General features: G+C 45.8%; 1 protein-coding gene and 2 non-coding genes across 3 annotated transcripts in view; all 3 read right to left on the bottom strand.

The window, feature by feature from the left end:
* Positions 1–5,929: 5,929 nt before the first annotated feature.
* LOC114813509 lies at positions 5,930–6,008 on the bottom strand. The gene has a single exon (XR_003761226.1). It is a non-coding gene; the product is annotated as a small nucleolar RNA SNORD60 (small nucleolar RNA).
* Positions 6,009–15,949: 9,941 nt separating this feature from the next.
* LOC114813386 lies at positions 15,950–16,084 on the bottom strand. Its single transcript, XR_003761108.1, has one exon. It is a non-coding gene; the product is annotated as a small nucleolar RNA SNORA7 (small nucleolar RNA).
* Positions 16,085–17,104: 1,020 nt separating this feature from the next.
* The window catches only part of RAMP1 (receptor activity modifying protein 1), a 117,092-nt gene continuing 116,006 nt past the window's right edge, over positions 17,105–18,190 (bottom strand). The window contains exon 3 of the mRNA XM_029068435.2: positions 17,105–17,848. Coding sequence (XP_028924268.1) covers positions 17,593–17,848 — 256 coding nt within the window. The 3' untranslated portion in view covers positions 17,105–17,592. The remainder of the gene's footprint in view (positions 17,849–18,190) is intronic.

Here is an 18,190-nt window from a genome sequence, read left to right as displayed (position 1 = left end):
AGGGAGTCAAAGGACCTGGATTCTCATCCTGGCTCCACCATTTGCTTGCTGTGTGACCTTTGGCAAGTAAGTCACTTCTCTGTGCCTCAATTTCCTCATCTGAACAATGGGATTACATACCTGTTCTTCCTCCTACTTAAGCCCCATGTGAAACAGGGACTGTGTCAAACCTGATTATCTTGAATCTCTCCCAGTGCTAATATAGTGCTTGGCATATAGATAGTACAGTGCTCTGCACACAGTAAGTGCTCAATAAATACGATTGAATATAGTAAGTGCTTAACAAATACCACAATTACTATTCTTATTGTTAGGAAAATTCCAGAGAGCAACAAGCAAGGTTCAGTAGTGTTCTCAGAGCCACGACAAAAGCATTCAACAGACCAGAGCTCTAGACACTACAAAGCAAATTTAATTGTCCTACAAAGTTCACTAAAATCTTTGGATTATTCCACGATAGGGTGGCTGGTCACATCAGAGATACAGGTGCCTTGTCGGGACCTACCACCCCTCAACATTGGAATAAAACAATTCCAACTATGGGAGATTCAATCCTGTGTATCCTTATTGTATAACTCTTCTTTCAGCATTCCCTCAGTCCTGCCTAGACTGAGAGCTCCTGTGGGACAGGAACTGTGTCCAACATAACTTGAATCTACCCCAGTGCTCAGAACAGAGTTTGGCACATAGTAAGTGCTTAATGATACCATATAATAATAGTAATGCTTAAGAATTAACACCGGTATTTTTATAGTGTTTGCACAGCTCAAAATAACACTTCAAAGTTTATCTTGGTTTAAAGCACTTCGTCTCGCCTTCCTCTTTAAATATTTGATATTTAATAGAGTGATTAAAGCCCATTTTCATGTGACATAAGGTTAAATTACCAGATCTCTAGTGTGTTAGCACTGCATTCCTTTTCGCTGCATTGGATGTGAAAGCTAACGTTCAGTATTTACATGTGGACACATGAAAAAATTTTAATTCAGGATCTTATTGGTACATATTTACATTGCTCTTTGTTCATTGCTATATTTACCATGTTTTTAATCACTTCTTTAACATTATATTCTTTTGGCTCTTGGGAACCAATGAATGAAATTTACATTATTTTATTTAGTTCTCTTTTGCTAATCACTATATTTTCTTGGAACCAATTAAGAGCACTAAACAGATGAAGCAGGATTCTAGACTGCCATGTTTGAAGATGTGATAAGGGATTGTAGGTGCTTTGCTCAGAGTGTGCTTCAGCTCAACAGGCTAGAAGCATCAATAAGTCATTGGCACAATCACTTAGGAACTGCTGGATGGGTGTGTGTAGGTGGCAATCTATAATGTTATTATTATGCTTTTTAAGCACTTACCACGTCAAGCACTGTTATTTTGCTTGATTAATGGTATTTGTTAAGCACTTAGTATGTGCCAGACACTGAACTAAGCACTGGGCAGACACAGGACAATCAGGTTGGACCCAGTCCCTGTCTCACATGGGGCTCACATATATGACTCCAATCAGTGGCTTGTCACAAATCAAAATGACAACAGCTACGGCAGCATTTCAGTGTATTAGAAGTAGCAACGAACTGCTGTTAAATGAACGGCACCTTCTTTCCTTACTTTCCTTCAGCAACTCCTAAATGGCTTTCCTGCTTCAGAGCAGATTTTGGAACCGTCCAAATTTTGTAGGTCAAGTAGTTAAAGTGGCAGTTGATCGATCAATTGTATTTGTTGAGCGCTTACTATGTGCAGAGCATCATACTAAGCGCTTGGGAGAGTACAGTCCAACAAAGTTGGTAAACATGTTCCCTGTCCACAAGGACCCAAAGGGAAACAAAAGAATTGGGGATTCCTGTAACATGAGTCTCTGCAGAGCCTCCCCCAACCTCTAAAGTGCGTAGCCTCGACTCAACCCATTTCCTGTTCCTCAACTACAAGATACATTTAGTCTGTAGCGCCTCCCTTTTTCATTAAAGTGGCTGTGGGGACTGCAAACTGGGAAAGCTGGTGAGGATGGGCAAAAAGCAGCAGTGGTGGTAGCTGCCCTCCTGCTCCCCCAAGTTAAATTTTAAAATGAAAAGAAAAAATCAGGGCAACTGGGCCAATCATCATCATCAATGCTACTTATTGAGCACCTAAGTGCAGAGCTCTGTAGTGAGTGCTTGAAGAATACAACAGAGTTGGTAGACACATCCCCTGCCCAGAGGGAGCTAACAGGCTGGCGGGGAGAGAGACAGTATAACCAATATGGGTTAGTTATCTACTGTGTTCACTTGGTCCCAGTGTTGCAGGTAAGATGATGTCAAGAATCCTGGTCTCGTGTTGTTTCCCAGATTTTCTCCGCTGTTTCCCCAATTTCTCTCTCTCCTCATGCTGCTGCCATGCTTCCAAAGATAGTTTCAGCAGGTTCTGACTCTGGGAGGGGCACCCTCAGGTTGGGCCCTGTGGGCAGGGAACATGTTGACTAACTCTGTTACATTGTACCCGCCTGAGTGCTTACTCCAGTACTTTGCACACAGTAAGTGCTTAGTAAATACTATCGATTAATTGATTGGGGAGACATTCACAGCCAAGAAAAAGAGCATTTAGTTTCCAGAGCAGAGCAGGTGCAGATATGGTCTGTTTTCCTTGGAGGGTGGTCAGGGCAGCTGGGAAGGGGGAAAAGGGTGGAGGAGAGTGGGAACAGGTGCAGAAGTTGTGTATCTGAGGGGTGATACATGCACTCTCCTCTCAACAGAACCAAAGGTTTCCCACGTGGCTAAGAAAATCTCCTTCTGCCCCATCCATTACCACACTATTCACTGTTATCCAGACCTGCTCTTTCAGGCTGACCTTGCTGAACTCCAGATACTCTTTTCAAATTAGATAGTAAAGAGAGAATAAAGGGAAGTGCATTTGCTAGCTGCTCTGGTGCCCACAGCTACTGTTTCTGACAACAGACTTCTGACTTGCTTCCTTCATTCATTCCCCCCTCCCAGCCCCACAGCACTTATGTATATATATATATATATATGTGTGTGTGTGTGTGTATATGTATATATAGAGATATGCATGAATGAATATTCAATCATATATATTCGCATATATCTATACCTTCATAATAATATTCATTCATATATATTAATGTCCATCCCCCCCTAGACTTTGAGCTCATTGTTGGCAGGGAATGTGTCAGTTTACTGTTATATTCTGCTCTCCCAAGCACTTAAAACAATGCTTTGCACACAGTAAGCACTCAATAAATACAACTGAATGAATGAATGAATGTGAATGACCACACATTTCCATTGTGGTCTACACATCCAGAGATGGCTTCAGGCTGCCAGCACAGGCTTGCAGTGTGGGGCAATGTGTGTTCGTTCCCATGCCCCCTCTTATCCTGGGAAGCTAACCCCACCCCCTGCCTGCTGTGGGGAAAATAGAAACATATCCCCGTCTGGTCAGTGGCTAAGATAATCGTTTTGGGGGAAAGGAAGGCATACCTGCAGGCAGGAGGCGGTTGGAACGGCCAGATACGGCGGTGAGCCGAATCCAAGTTGTTCAGCTTTGGAGAGGATAGAGAAGAGACACCGTGGCAAGGGCGGCTCCTCAGCCTATTCCACAGGAGGCTCAGCTGAGGGTCAAGGCCGAACGGAAGCTGTCCCACCTCCAGGTCTCATGCCAAGTGGACCTGGTTCAGTGCTCACAGGGTGTAGGATCCAGGCACAGCTGATTTGTTATCCACCCTGCTGGGGAAATGGAACTGCCGGGTGGGTCCGTTAACAGAGAGCCAGGACTGCCCAGGTTGGGGCTTTGTCTGGTCTCAAGAGATGGCCAGAGCTGTGCGATGAGCAACAAATTCCTGGTGGGGGTCTGATACCTCAGGAAGGATAGGAAGAGCAGGAGAAGGGAGTGCACTGGCTGGTGATCCGTGGCCGGGCTAGGCTGTGTTGAAGCACAAGAATCTAGGTGGGATGCAGACCCTGGAAAACTGTTTCCACCATAACCCTGGAGCTGTTTTTTGACTGAGGCAGCCTCCTATTCAGAGTCACCAACACTTCACTGCTTGCCTGCCCTGCTCTGTCCTGCCCAAGTCTGCTGGACCCCAGAAGGCCTCAAGGAGGGAGCTTTGTCCTATTCATTCATTTGTATTTACTGAGCGCTTACTGTGTGGACAGCACTGTATTATGTGCTTGGGAGAGTACAATATAACAATAAACTGACACATTCCCTGACCACAAAGAGCTTACAGTCTAGAGGGGGAGACAGACATTAACATAAATAAATTACAGATATAGAGGGGGAGAAAGACAACAATATAAATAAATAAATTACAGACTGGACTGTACTAGCCATCCCTGCCATGGAGGGGGGAGTCATACACATCCTGGTCACTGAAAATTCCTTCCTCGGGCAGAGGCCATCCTGCAAGCCCATCAAAGGGCAGGTACTGTATCTGTAACTGATTTGTACATTCAAAGCACTTAGTACAGTGCTCTGCACAAAGTAAGCGCTCAATAAATATTAGTGAATGAATGAAATAACTGATCCAGCCTGGAGAAGCAGCAATGGCATAGTGGATAGAGCAAAGTCCTGGGAGTCAGAAAGTCATGGGTTCTAAACCCACTCTGCCCCATGGCTGCTGTGTGACCTTGGGCAAGTCACTTTACTTCTCTGTGCCTCAGTTACCTCATCTGTAAAATGGGGATTGAGACTGTGAGACCCACGTGGGACAGGGACTGTGTCCAACCCAATTTGCCGTATCCACCCCAGCTCTTAGCACAATGCTTGGCACAGAGTAAATGCTTAACAAATACCATCATTATTATTATTATCATTAGGGAGATCAGAGAGGCCACCAGTTCCCAGGTTTTTCTTGGAGAACCCAGATTTGTCTGAACACTGAATTGGGGAATCTCGCTAGCCTCCTGTGAGTGCCGACAGACGTAGCCTTAGCTCTCCTCCAAGATTGGGCAGAAGACTTCCCTCAGCCCAAAGAGAGTACTAGATGTTACAGATGGGAAGTCCACAGGGAGAACCCACAGGAGCCCAAGGAACACACCAGTGACATATTAAAGCCCCAGAGGATGCCATTTTCCCAGTCCCTGCTCCGCCAGAAAGCCTGGCTGGATGAAAGCTCAGTATTGGGGCCTGGGGTGCAGGGGTGAGGGGGGAGAATCTCTGAGGAGAAATTCGGCCCCAAATCCCGCTGGGTTCTTCTTTCTTCACTTGCCAGGAAATATGGTTTCCAGGCCACGCAAAGTTCTGAAAGCTAATTCATAAAAACAACTTTGGAAAAAGTTTGCTCACAGCCAATCCCATCTTGCAAGTGCTTTAACTCGATTTGAATTTTCCTTTATGTGAGCCTTCCCGTCCAGCTAATTTTTCCCTTAGGCACTTCCATGGAAAAATAAACAAGTTCACAGCACCACAGGGGGCCACTGACTTGAACAATGAAGCCACAGACTTCCTGACAGAAGATGCACACTTGACTGTCTGCTTGTTATGGGCAGGGAATGTGTCTGCTTATTGTCATACTGTACTCTCTTCTTACAGTACTTAGTACAGTGCTCTGCACACAGTAAGTGCTCAATAAATAGGATTGAATGAATGAATGCTAATCTCTGACAGGTGATTCCTTTAATAATAATAATGATAGTACTTATGTGCCAAGCACTGTTCGAAGCACTGGGGTAGATACAAGTTAATCAGGTTGGACAAAGTCCCTGTCCCACATAAGGCTTAATCCCCAATTTTACAGATGAGGCAACTGAGGTCCAGAAGTGAAGTGACTTACCTAAGGTCACACGGCAGACCTATGGCAGAGTCAGGATTAGAACCCAGGTCTTTCTGACTCCCAGGTCCATGCTCTATCCACTAAGCCACACTACTTCAAACAGGGGACCCACGCCTTCCCTCCACCAGACCTGGTTTGAAGAATCAATTGGGGATCAAGCCTCAGTCCAGAGCTAGAATCAGGCTGCGGATGCAGCTGTCATACAAGATGTCAGAATCTGGCTCTGCTCTTGGCATTCTCCAAACCAAAACCTGGGAAGGAAGAGAGGCACCTGCAGGCCTGCACTTTGGAATTTTGACCTTTGGCTCCACCACTTGCTTTCTTTGAGACATTGGCATGTCACAATTTTCTCTGTGCCTCAATTTTCTCATCTGTAAAATGGGGAGGATTCCATACCTGTTCTCCCTCCCACTTTGACTGTGAGCCCCATGTCAGGTAGGGGCTATGTCTGATCTGATTATTCTGGATCTACCCCCAGCACTTAGTACAGTGCTTAGTAAGTGCTTAAATAATGCCATTATCGTTATTACTATTATTATTAGGTTGTGGAGTTATCAGACTGCCTCTGAGGTATCTTTGGCTTTGGTCCCCAAGAATGGGTTTTGGGCGATTTAATCAGGAGTGGTGGGAAGGAGGTTCCAATCCTTTAAATTGTGATGTTGGGGTTAAGGTTCCCTAAAATGACAAACATCACAAGTCAGACCTTTCTCAATGGCACTGCCATTTCTGTGCCCCCAAAGTCAGCAAATGGAGGTGAATGAGTGCTCAGTACAGTGCTCTGCACACAGTAAGCACTCAATAAATACTTCTGGTCAAATGAGCCAAGATCATTTGTATAGCGACCATAAAGATCCTAAATGTTACACATCTTGATTGGGAATTCAGCACAAACCCTGATAGAAGGTGTTTTATTTTGAGAAGCAGTGTGGTCTAGTGGATAGATCACAGGCCTGGGAGTAAAAGGACCTGGGTTTTAATCCCAACTCTGCTACTCGTCTGCTGGGTGACCTTGGGCAAGTCACTTAACCTCTCTGTGCCTCAGTTACCTCATCTGTAAAATGGGGATTAAGACTGCAAACCCCATGTGGGACAGGGACTGTGTCCCACCCAATTTGCTTGTATCTACCCCAGTACTTAGTACAGTTCTTGGCTCAGAGTAAATACTTAAATACCACAATTATTATTATTCTCAACTCACAGCAGTTCCTCTTTCATCACCATCTGAAAGAGAGAAAAAAGAAACGCTGGGCCTACTGGCATTCCTTCAAGACATTCCCAGCACGGGACATAGGATAGGAGGAAAATTCTAGCTAAGCCTTCCCAAGCTTCCTTTATTCCGTACATTTTCAGCCCAACACACTTAATCCCTCTGCTCATCCATTTTCTTACACAGAACTAGACAATTTCCCACTAGAAAGTCAGTCCAGTGGAAAGAATTAGGAGATCTGGATTCCATGTTCAGCTGTATAAGTCAAGCTGTGTGGCCTAGTGGATAAAGCACAGACCTGGGAGACAGAGGACCTGGGTTCTTAGCTCCACTACTTGCCTATTGTGTGATATTGGGCAAGTCACTTAACTTCTCTGTGCCTCAGTTTCCTTAACTAGAAAATAAGGATTCGATACCTGTTCTCCCTTCTACTTGGATAGTGAGCCCCATGTGGGATAGAGACTGGCCTGATTAACTTGTATCTACACCAGCATTTAGAACAGTGTTTGACACATCTAACAAATACCAAAAAAATCATAGCCTAGTGGATAAAGCACAGGCCTGGAAGTCACAAGGACTTGGGTTCTAAATCCTGGTTCTGCCAATTGTTTGCTAGGTGATCTTAGGCAAGTCACTTCCCTGTGATCCCCATGTGGGATGTGACTATCTCGTATCTACTGCGGAGCTTAGTCTAGTGCCTGGCACATCTCTTATCATTATCATCAACCACTGGAAAGTGTTGAAGAAAACTTCACAGACTCTGCACTGTGTTCTAGCAGCTATGTCAGAGACAAGTATAGTTCTACTAGTGCTAGTTAAGGTTCAGTGGTTGACGGGCAAAGTTTCTTCTACTAGTCAGGACCAGCTCAAACTCTATGTAATACAGGACTTTTTTTTGTTTTTCATGGCATTTGCTAAGCACTTACTATGTGCCAGACATTGTACTAAGCGGTGAGGAAGATACAAGCTATTCAGGTTTGATAGAGTCCCTGTACCATGTGGGGCTCACAGTCTTCATCCCCATTTTACAGATGAGGAAAGTGAGGCACAGAGAAGTTAAGTGACTTGCCCAAGGTCACACAACAGACAGGTGGTGGAGCTGGGGTTTGAACTCAGGTCCTTCTGACTCCCAGGCCCATGCTCTCTCCACTAGGTACACTGCTTCCCTGCCTCATTCAATCGTATTTATTGAGCGCTTACTGTGTGTAGAACATTGTACTAAGCACTTGAGCACTATATTAAGCACTTACCTCAAGTCTCTCCCTTCAATGTACATTAAACCCGGCATCTAGATCATCTTTCTAAAGATTCATTTGGCACATCTCTAAAAACACTTCCCATGGCTACTCGTTTCCCCTCCGCATCAAACAGAAATTCCCTGTAACTGGTTTCAAGGCTCTCTGCCAATGCTCTCTTTCTTACCTACCTGCTTTCTTCACGCATGGTCTAGTGGATAGACCTTGGACCTGGGATTCAGAATGTCCTGGGTTCTAATCCTGGTTCTACCACTTGTCATTTAACTTCTGGTGGTTGATGGGCAGTTTCCTCTACTAGTCAAGGCCAGACCAACTTCAAGCAATAAAGAGTTTCCTTATAAATAGTTGGTACAGCATCCGAACTTCACAGGATCTGGAAGAGCATGGTACTTTGTATATACCTTAAATTCTACTTGGGGTAATTACTCAACTCTGCCTGGTTCTCTCCATTATAGGATTCTAGTGAGAAAATACTACTGATAAGCAGGTGAGGAACCTGGTCTGGCTTCGTCCTGTTTCAAGACCATGACATAGCAAACTTCCTCATAAGGTAGACATCTAAAGAGGATGAATCGAAGGAGAGAGGAGGATACCTGATGTGCACAATTCAAGTAAATAGCAGCTTGGAAAGACAAAATGGAGTCCAGGCTTAAAGGCCCATCACATTCCCTTCCTTAGTATTCTACCACTCCTAAGATCTCTAGTCACCAGAGTTTCTCTTGTTCACATAAACAAGGTGGTAAGGAGACACTCAAACAAAACAACTCAGAACAGTTGGGTGAAAAGAGGCTAATCCAAGGCCTAGATCACTGTGCTTCCTCAATACCCATCATAAGTACTTGTGTGTGTGTGTGTGTGAGAAATATACATATATATAGGTAAAATATGCATACTATATGTAAAATATACATATATATGTAAAATATATGTATATATATTTTCAACAATTTCTCCATCTATTTCTTCCTTACACATTTTGGCATCCTTGTTCTTCCTCCTGCTCTCCATCATTTTCCACAATTTATGTCCACCTTTATACCCCAGTAGGACAGGGACGTACGTTTGGCTTCTGTTATACTCTTCCAATTGTTTAGTTCACCCTCCACCCACAGAAGACAATAAATACCGTTGGTTGGGGAGTAAAGATCAATTTCTTTGTTGGGACTCAGAGTCCTGGTAATTTATTCCTGCCTGATATAAGGTGAGAAGCAGCGTGGCTCAGTGGAAAGAGCACGGGCTTTGGAGTCAGGGCTCATGAGTTCGAATCCCAGCTCTGCCACTTGTCGGCTGTGTGACTGTGGGCAAGTCACTTAACTTCTCTGTGCCTCAGTTCCCTCATCTGTAAAATGGGGATTAAGACTGTGAGCCCCATGTGGGACAACCTGATTCCCCTATGTCTACCCCAGCGCTTAGAACAGTGCTTGGCACATAGTAAGCGCTTAACAAATACCAACATTATTATTATTGATATGTTCCATGTCACACTATCACACTTTAGGCAAAAATTCCACCATCTCTGATAGAAACCACAGGATCTGGAATCATTTGTCTTCCTCCCTTCTTCCTCCTTTTCCTCTCCTCTGAGGATTCTGAGCATTGCTTCAAATTCCTCCAGGGGCTTAGAAAGAATGTAAACTCATGCCCCTTCCCCGCCACCCCCCCATCCTCCAATCTCAATGGTAAGCAGCAATCACGCTTATAAAATGGATTACAGAACATTCTTGTTATCCTTAATTTATTAAGTGCCTACAATATGCAAAACACTGCACTAAACCCTGGGGTGATTACCAGAAAGTCAAACAGCACACAGCTCTCTGGCCCACAAGGAGTTCACAGTAGGGGAGGGCAGACAAACGAAACAAAAAAATATCCTGTAAACACAATATAAACATGTCAACATTCCACAGTAAGAATCTCAGTTGTGGACAATACTTAAGTTAAACAGTTGATGGAGTGGACAGTATAGGAGCCCAGGCCTACACTGCCCCAGCTGCCGTGGGGAGGGATGAGGTGGGGGGCAGGGAGGAGCTATCTGGGGTGGCAGCAGACAGCTCCTCTCTCCCTCCCCCCATCCCATCACACTCCTCACAACCCTGGAGGTGGAGAGGATTAAGAGGTAATGATGTCATATATTTCAATAAAACAGGAAAGTGTTATTAAAAGAGAATTTATCATAAAAAAATTGGCTTTTTACCATTTGTTACCAAGTTACTCCAGAGAAGTTCAAAGGCTTAAAAGCCCCAGAAGCATAAATGAGGCCGGCTCTGGGCCTAAGGGAGACTAAGTGGGATTTCTTCCAAATTACACTGGAAGGCTGAACAGGGACTTCTGTGTCTGAAGCAGTCAGCTGGGACAGAGAGAAGCTGGGTGCCTTTTGTAGACCCCCAAGGACAGCACTCTAGTGATTTCCCTGGAGGCAGACCACAATAGCCTCAAGAGATGTCAATGATTTGTTATGATCTTGCTCTTTTATCTTCATTACCAAGCAGGCCGGTGAGGCGACCAAACCTTCAATTTCCTCACAGGGTTGGTCAGAGATTGGTTTCCCGGTTCACAGCACATACCCCCAGGCTGTGGCAGAAGCAAATCCCAGGCCTTGCCCCCACTGATGCCCTTTGAAGTTGGGGTGAAGAGGCACTCAAATGGTAAACGCTTCCAGTCACGTACAGTTTCTCGAGCTGACTCAAGCCTCCTAGCTTCCTGTGAGTTTCCAGGGTTCCATTACCCAGTGATCCTGGAGGACCATTCCCGCCTCACACAAACCGAAGCTCCCACAGTGGAAAACAAATGCCTAACAGAAGCCCAGGCCCAATTTCTGCAAGGCCAAGGGCCATGGGAACGTTTCCCCATCAGGGGACAGAGAGCTCTGGAAGGGAGCTGCCCTCTTGCTGCATCAAAGCTCGAAGGCTTCCTGGAACACAGAGCTCTCTCCTGATGGCCCAAAGCTGTCTAGACTCATGATCCCCCTTAAAAACAGCAGGAAGCGATTGTCTAGAGAACAGCGTGCCTCCCATCTGTGAAAACACAAACTCTTGGGAAAGTGTTTGGGTTCTCCCAAGCCTGAGGAGGTCCCAGCTGTTTTTGAAAGCAGAAATGAGAATAGATCGGGTTGAGGGGAAAAGGGGGGATGGAGGGGAGAGAGAGGGTGTGTGTGTGTGTGTGTGTGTGTGTATACATATATATATGGCAGCGGTAGAGGTGACTCTCTCTAGGGGAATCTCTTCAGCCCATAGGCGATGTTTCCTTGGGGAACCTGGGAGGATTTGCACATACCACTGCTTGACATAACCAAAAACTTCCTGGCAACTCAACATTGAGTAGAAGAGGGAGAAAGAGTTCTCTCTTTGTGGTTGACACCTTTTCCCTTCAGTCCCTGTGCTGCAGGATCCCAAAAGCAGAAATATGAGGATGGCCTCGTGGAAAGGGCACAGATCAGGGAGCCAGGGGACCGGGGTTATAATTCCAGCCCTCGCACTTACCTGCTTTGTGACCTTGGGTAAGTCACTTAGCTTCTGTGTGCTTCAGTTTCCTTATCTGTAAAATGGAGATTCATTCATTCAATTGCATTTATTTAGTGCTTACTATGTGCAGACCACTGTACTAAATGCTTGGGAGAGAACAATACAACAAAAAACTGACAAATTCCATATTATCCACAATGAGCTTACAGTCTAGAGTCAATACGTGGTCTCCTTCCCCCTTAGACTGTGGGCACCATGTGGGACATTGACTGCATCCAACTCATCTTGTATCTACCCCAGGGTTTAGTACAGCAGTTGGCACATAAGAAGCACTTAACGAATACCACTATTTTTATTATTAGTAATAGTATTAGTTACTACTGTTTTCAGGTAGGAGGGGCAGTATTATCATTAGTAGAAGTAGTAGTAATAGTAGTTACTACTGCAATAATAATGATCATACTGCCTCTCTTACCTGAAAACAGTTGAGGAACATCCTGAGATTTGGTGATTTAATAAAAATGATAGAAATTGGGGTATTTGTTAAGCACATACTATATGGCAAGCATTGTACTAAGAGCCCACCCTGTCACCACCAAGTAGATAAACACAGCTCTCATGTTTTGCTGGTAATTTGGAGTCTGCCTTAGGTGTTGACCTCTCAGATCCTGAAACTAGGTATTAATTTTGTGGAACTACATTCTTCACCGATCAAATGGGTCTCTGAATTTTTCAGTCCAATGGGACTTGACTGCTCTGTGGCTGGTCTGAATGTATTTCCTTTGGATCTGGTAAAAGCTGTTAGGAGAAGACAGGTGCCTCTGACTCCTGAGGAAAATAGTGAGAAATCATAATTACTCACAAGAAGTCGGCGTTTCTGAATCGACAACACATCTGACTAGCTTGGTGTGAAGGAAAATTTTAGGAAGTTCTAGCAAACTGTGCCTAGGTGATAATCAAACCTGTTTATTGGAATATAAAACCTCACACTTTTCAGTAAGGGGTTTAGAGCTTGGTGGGATTGAGATCCATAAATCTATCTGATCTATTCACCCGGATACGAAACTGCCTGCTCGGGCTAGGAAAACACACCTGAACGGATCTCGTCGAAAACAGTCGGGTAGGGGACTATCATTCCCTATTATAATCACTATGATAGAAGCAAAACAAAATGGAAACAAATGAAGCAGTGTGGAAAGAGTATGGACCTGGGAGTCAGGACACCTGAGTTCTAATCCCAGCTCTGAGTCTTGTCTTCTGGGTGACATTGGGCAAGACATTTCAATTCTCTATGCCTTAATTTCCTCATCAGTCAAATGGAGATTCAATATCTGTCATCCCTCTCCTTTAGACTGTGAGCCTTTTGCAGAGCAGGGACTGTGTTGGATTAAAAAAAAAAAGGTACGTTTTAAGCATTTACTATGTGCCCAGCACTGGGGTAGATACAAGATAATCAGATTGGACACAGTCCCTGTCCTACATGGGGCTCCCAGTCCAAGTAGGAGGGAGTAGGATTTAATCCCCATTTTGCAGATGAGGTAACTGAGGCACAGAGAGGTTAAGTCTCTGCCAGGGCTTGTCACATAGTAAATGCTTCACAGATACACAACTATTTCAATTCATGAAAGAGGGCTGTGGTGACCACCACCCCTGAATTTGCACTGTCTTCCAGCTACTGATTTTCAAGCTTGTTCTTAAAATCTTAGAAAACATGTTGGCTTTTATGGTGTAGAATTGATCAATCAATCCATCGTATTTAATAATAATGATGGTATCTGTTACTCGCTTACTATGTGTCAAGCACTGTTCTAAGTGCTGGGGTACATAATCAGGTAACTAATCAGGTTGGACAAAGTCTTCGCCCCACATAGGGCTCACAGTCTTAATCCCCACTTTACAGATGAGGTAACTGAGGCCCAGAGATTTCCCCACGGTTATACAGCAGTCAAGTGGTGAAGCAAAATTTAGAACCCAGGTCCTTCTGACACCCAGGCCCACGCTGTAACCATGAGACCATGAGCATTTACTGTGTGCAGAGCACTGCATTAAGCATTTGGAAGACTGCAATATGAGAAAATTTGTAAATACATTCCCTGCCCATTGTGAGGTCCCTGATGCTCTTTTGAGCCTAGAGGGACGTCAAAGAAGAAATAACCTCAGGCGGGACCAGGTGACTTGTACCCCAGTCTCAACAGTGAGGAAAGGCAGCTCCATTTCTTTCTTGCAGAGAAAAATCCATTTCTGACCGGCAAGGATGGGGGGTACTCACCTCCTTTTCCGATCCAAGCTCAGGTTAATGGGGAAACAACAGCAAATTACCTCCTTCCCCACCGGGACGTGTACATATTCAGCTCCTCTTCTTGCCACACTGGATCTGCATTCCTTCAGAGTTAAGCCCTGCTCTATAATGGTAGGGCTCTTGCCATTCCAAAACTATAGCATTGCACTGGCCACTTTATAAAATTCAGGGCCCTTTCACTTCCTTTATACTTACCAGGGCAAAGATTCCATCCATAGTGCTTCACTTTGAAAGAGCTCATTTCTGTACAGCTAGGGCCCTTCAGTAACTTCTTCCTCAAAATGGCAGCTGTTAGTCAATGCTACCAGATGGGCTGAGAGATTCTGAGAATGTCAGCTAAGCCTGTTAGGGTTCTGCCTCCTCAGGGTTGACCTCAGGCAAGTAACTTCACTTCTCTGTGTCTCAGTTACCTCATCTATAAAATGGGGATGAAGACTTTGAGCACCATTTGGGACATGGATTGGGTCCAACCTGATTACCTTGTATCTACCCCAGCACTTAGAACAGTGCCTGGCACATAGTAAGCGCTTAACAAATAACATAAAAAAAATAGAATTGAACGTGTCTGGAATCCTTATCAAGGGGGCAAAAGTTCTGCACATATGCTTTTCCTATTTGGTGAAGCTGAAAGGAAGAAAAATATTAAAGCCTAGTGATAAGTATCAATCGTGAGGTCAGGAACAAGAAGGAGAGGTTTGAAGACTTGCCATGATTCCAAAATGGAGTTTTGACTCATGGTGGATTCCAGAAACCTGACAGGGTTCCTATAGTCACTGGATCATCAATGATATTTATTAAGCGTTAACTGGGTGGAGAGCACTGTACGAAACAGAGTAGGAAGGAGGGAAGCAGTGAAGCCTAATGGATAGAGCACAGGGTCGGGAGTCAGAAGGACCTGGGTTCTAATTCTGGCTCTGCCACTTGTCTGCTATGTGACCTAGGGCAAGTTTCTTCATTTCTTTGCTCCTCAGTTACCTCATCTGGAAAATGGGGACGAAGACTGTGAACCCCATGTGGGACATGGACTGTGTCCAACCTGATTAGCTTGTATCTACCCCGTACTCAGTACAGCACCTGGTACACAGTAAGTTCTTAACAATTGCTATTTTCTTTTTAAAAAGGCACTTAAGCACTGGGGCTAGAATTTCAGATACCTCAAGGCGTGATGAACCCTGGAGGTACCTGGACATTATTGTGATGGATTGTAGGTAGGTCACACTAAGCCCTTATTTTTCCTACTTCTCCCTTGTGCATCTGCTCTGCACTACACACTTGGCTCTGTACCCTTTGAACACTTGATATTCACCCCATCCTCAGCCCCACAGCACTTATATACATATCCATAATACCTGGCTGCCCCTCTAAACTGTAATCTCCTTGTGGGTAGGGATCATATCTACCAATTCTGTTGCATTGTACACCCCCAAGCTTAGTATACTGCTCTAGAGTGTAAGCTGTGGACTTGTAAGCTCATTATGGAATTCTCCAAAGTGCTTAATGGCATGCCCTGCACCCAGTAAGCGCTCAATAAATATGATTGATTGATTGCTCTGCACACAGTAAGCACACAATAGATACCATCAACTGATGGATGGAAACCTCTTCTTTGTAGACACCCATGCCTATGAGAGATCTGTTTCTTATGAAACATAAATTCTCCTTCAGAAATCTCTCACCTGCTTTAGCGCCTCCAGCTAAGAAACTCCTTTTCACCGTACCGTGTAGATACAAGCTATTCAGGTTGGACACAGACCATGTCCCTCTTAGGACTCATACTCTTTCTTTTCTTATGCCATCGAGTCATTCCCGACCCATAGCGACACCACGGACACATCTCTCCCAGAACAACCAGCTCTCCATCCACAATCATTCTGGCAGTGTATCCATAGAGTTTTCTTGGTAAAAAAACACCTCGACTCTCCCATGTGGCTGCTGCAGCATGGGTGAGTATTGACTTGTAGCAGATTGCCTTCCACTCACTAGCCACTGCCCAAGCTAGGAATGCAATGGATAGGCCTCTGCTTGACTCTCCCTCCCGTAGCCACTGGTAGAGTACTGGAAACTCTCCAGGTGTGACCCTGAGAGGGTTTCATACTCTTAATCCCCATTTTACAGGTGAAGTAACAGACACTGAGAAGTGAAGTGACTTGCCCAAGGTAACACAACAGACGAGTGGCAGAGACGGGATTAGAAGCCAGGTCCTCCTGACTCCCAGGCCTGTGCTCTAGCCACTAGGCCCTGCTCTTTTTTGTACAGCTGGTTCAAAGTCTGAAATTCTTAGCCATGAAAGGACAGACCTCCTGCCCATGTTGAGAGTAAGAAAACATCAAACATAGAAGAGAAATGGAGTAAGACCCTGTGTACCCATCCCGTTCCACTTGGTGTAGATGGTCAGCATTTTCAGTGTGTTTCCACCTTCTCAACCAACCCCATCCCGTCCATGGGAATTTGTCCTGGGTCCCTGGCCTTGGGACCCTGCCCCTCCTAGCCATCTAACTCTGGTCAGCTCCTGTTCCAGGAATGGAAGGGGGGCAGGAGGAGGAGGTGGGTGTGAGGAAGGAGCTGATGGCTGCTCGATCTGGGCAATGCCCTCCACAATTCCTCCCAGCATCCACCTGGAACCATGTTGGAATCCCACTTACCAATAGGGCTGGACTTTCCAGAATGCCACATTGGTCAAAGGGGAAGGGAAGTGCAAAACCTTCACTTTCAAACATCCCCACCCCCGCCCCACCTTCCTGCAACAACTCCTGAATGGGTCACTTGCCCCGCCCCTAAACCACCCAGGGATGTTTCTGCTGACCTCCCCTCAATGCACGGGATGCACCAATTTGTCCTGGAGTTACCAATCAGCTGGCAGTGCATCTTCCCCTTCCCTGCCATTTTCCACCCCAAAGGCCCAGCCACCAGCGAATGGGGGAGGTGCGGGCAGATGGGTCCATTTTACTGTCTATTACCAACTCACCAACATGATTGGGGCATCATTTGTGACCACCAGTAAGTCTGCAGTTAGCCATAATGGTTTTTGAGAGACCCAGCTGGCTGGGCACATCCCAGATCATTAGAAGCCCCGTCGCTCCAAGGATTCACCCGCAGAAAGGACCAGCATTTCCAAATCCGAGAACAGAGCTTTAATCTCCAAAACCACAGCCGATTTAAAGGATCCTGCCTAAGAACATTCTACCCATGAGAAGCAACGACCAGCCTCAGCAGCCTGGAGAGAATAAGAACACCCTCCGAGAACCCTTGGGGGTCAAATATCCCGAGGAATAAACTATATTTCCAATATTTCTACACCAAGGCCTGCCTGCCTCTGATTTTTCTTATCAATCCAACAAAGCAAGTGCTTTTTTCTACAACTGCGAGAGGGGCTTTGGGCATCACGAACACTAGCGACACTGTCGGTCTGACCCGAGTTCAGGAGATGTTAAACAGAGGGCCCACTGGACCCTCCCTCCAGCCCCTCATCTTCCTCTCTCTAGCTTTCCCCCCGCCCCCCCAACCCTCCAAGGGGCCGCACACGGGCTCACACACGCAGGACCAGCTTCAGGAGGCGGGATCCCGGAGACCTCATCTTACCCGTGCCGGCCACGGGCCTAGACAATTCCCTCATTCCGCTTGCTCCTCCAGGCCACCAGGGCCGTCATGAGCAGGGTCACCAGGATGGGGACTGCGATGAAGGGGCACAAGATGTGGTACGGGGGGTCTTGGATCTTCCTCCCTGTGAGGGCGCAGTGTTTGAAGTAGAATCTGTGGATGGCGATGAAGAACGTGTCCACCAGCTGGCTGGGCCAGTAGCAGTCCAGTTTGTGGGCAATCAGGAGGGTGCAGTTGGTGAGTTCTCCGTAGCTCCTGTGAGACAAGAAGCAGATTTGTGGGGGTGCGGGGGCCGACGACAGGTCTGGGGCCCCCTAACCCGAGAGTGCATCAGCCTGCCCGCCTTGGTGGTCCCCAGTGCTGGTCAGCAGCTGGTAGATGCTCAGGAAATACAACTGATTGATGGTTCCAAAGCCTGGGGTCTGCTACACAAAGACCCAAGTCCTCAGCCCCTCTGGGGGATAGGAGCCAGCCACACCGTAATAATAATAACAATAATGTGTTTGTTAAGTGCTTAGTATGTGCTTGGCACTGTGCTAAGGGCTGCGGTGAATACAAACAAATGAGTTTGGTCCCAGTCCCCCAGTCCCCATCGCA

Source organism: Ornithorhynchus anatinus, chromosome 7 (genome assembly GCF_004115215.2).
Source record: "Ornithorhynchus anatinus isolate Pmale09 chromosome 7, mOrnAna1.pri.v4, whole genome shotgun sequence".
Taxonomy (NCBI): Eukaryota; Metazoa; Chordata; class Mammalia; order Monotremata; family Ornithorhynchidae; genus Ornithorhynchus; species Ornithorhynchus anatinus.
This window is presented reverse-complemented; position numbering and strand designations above follow the sequence as displayed.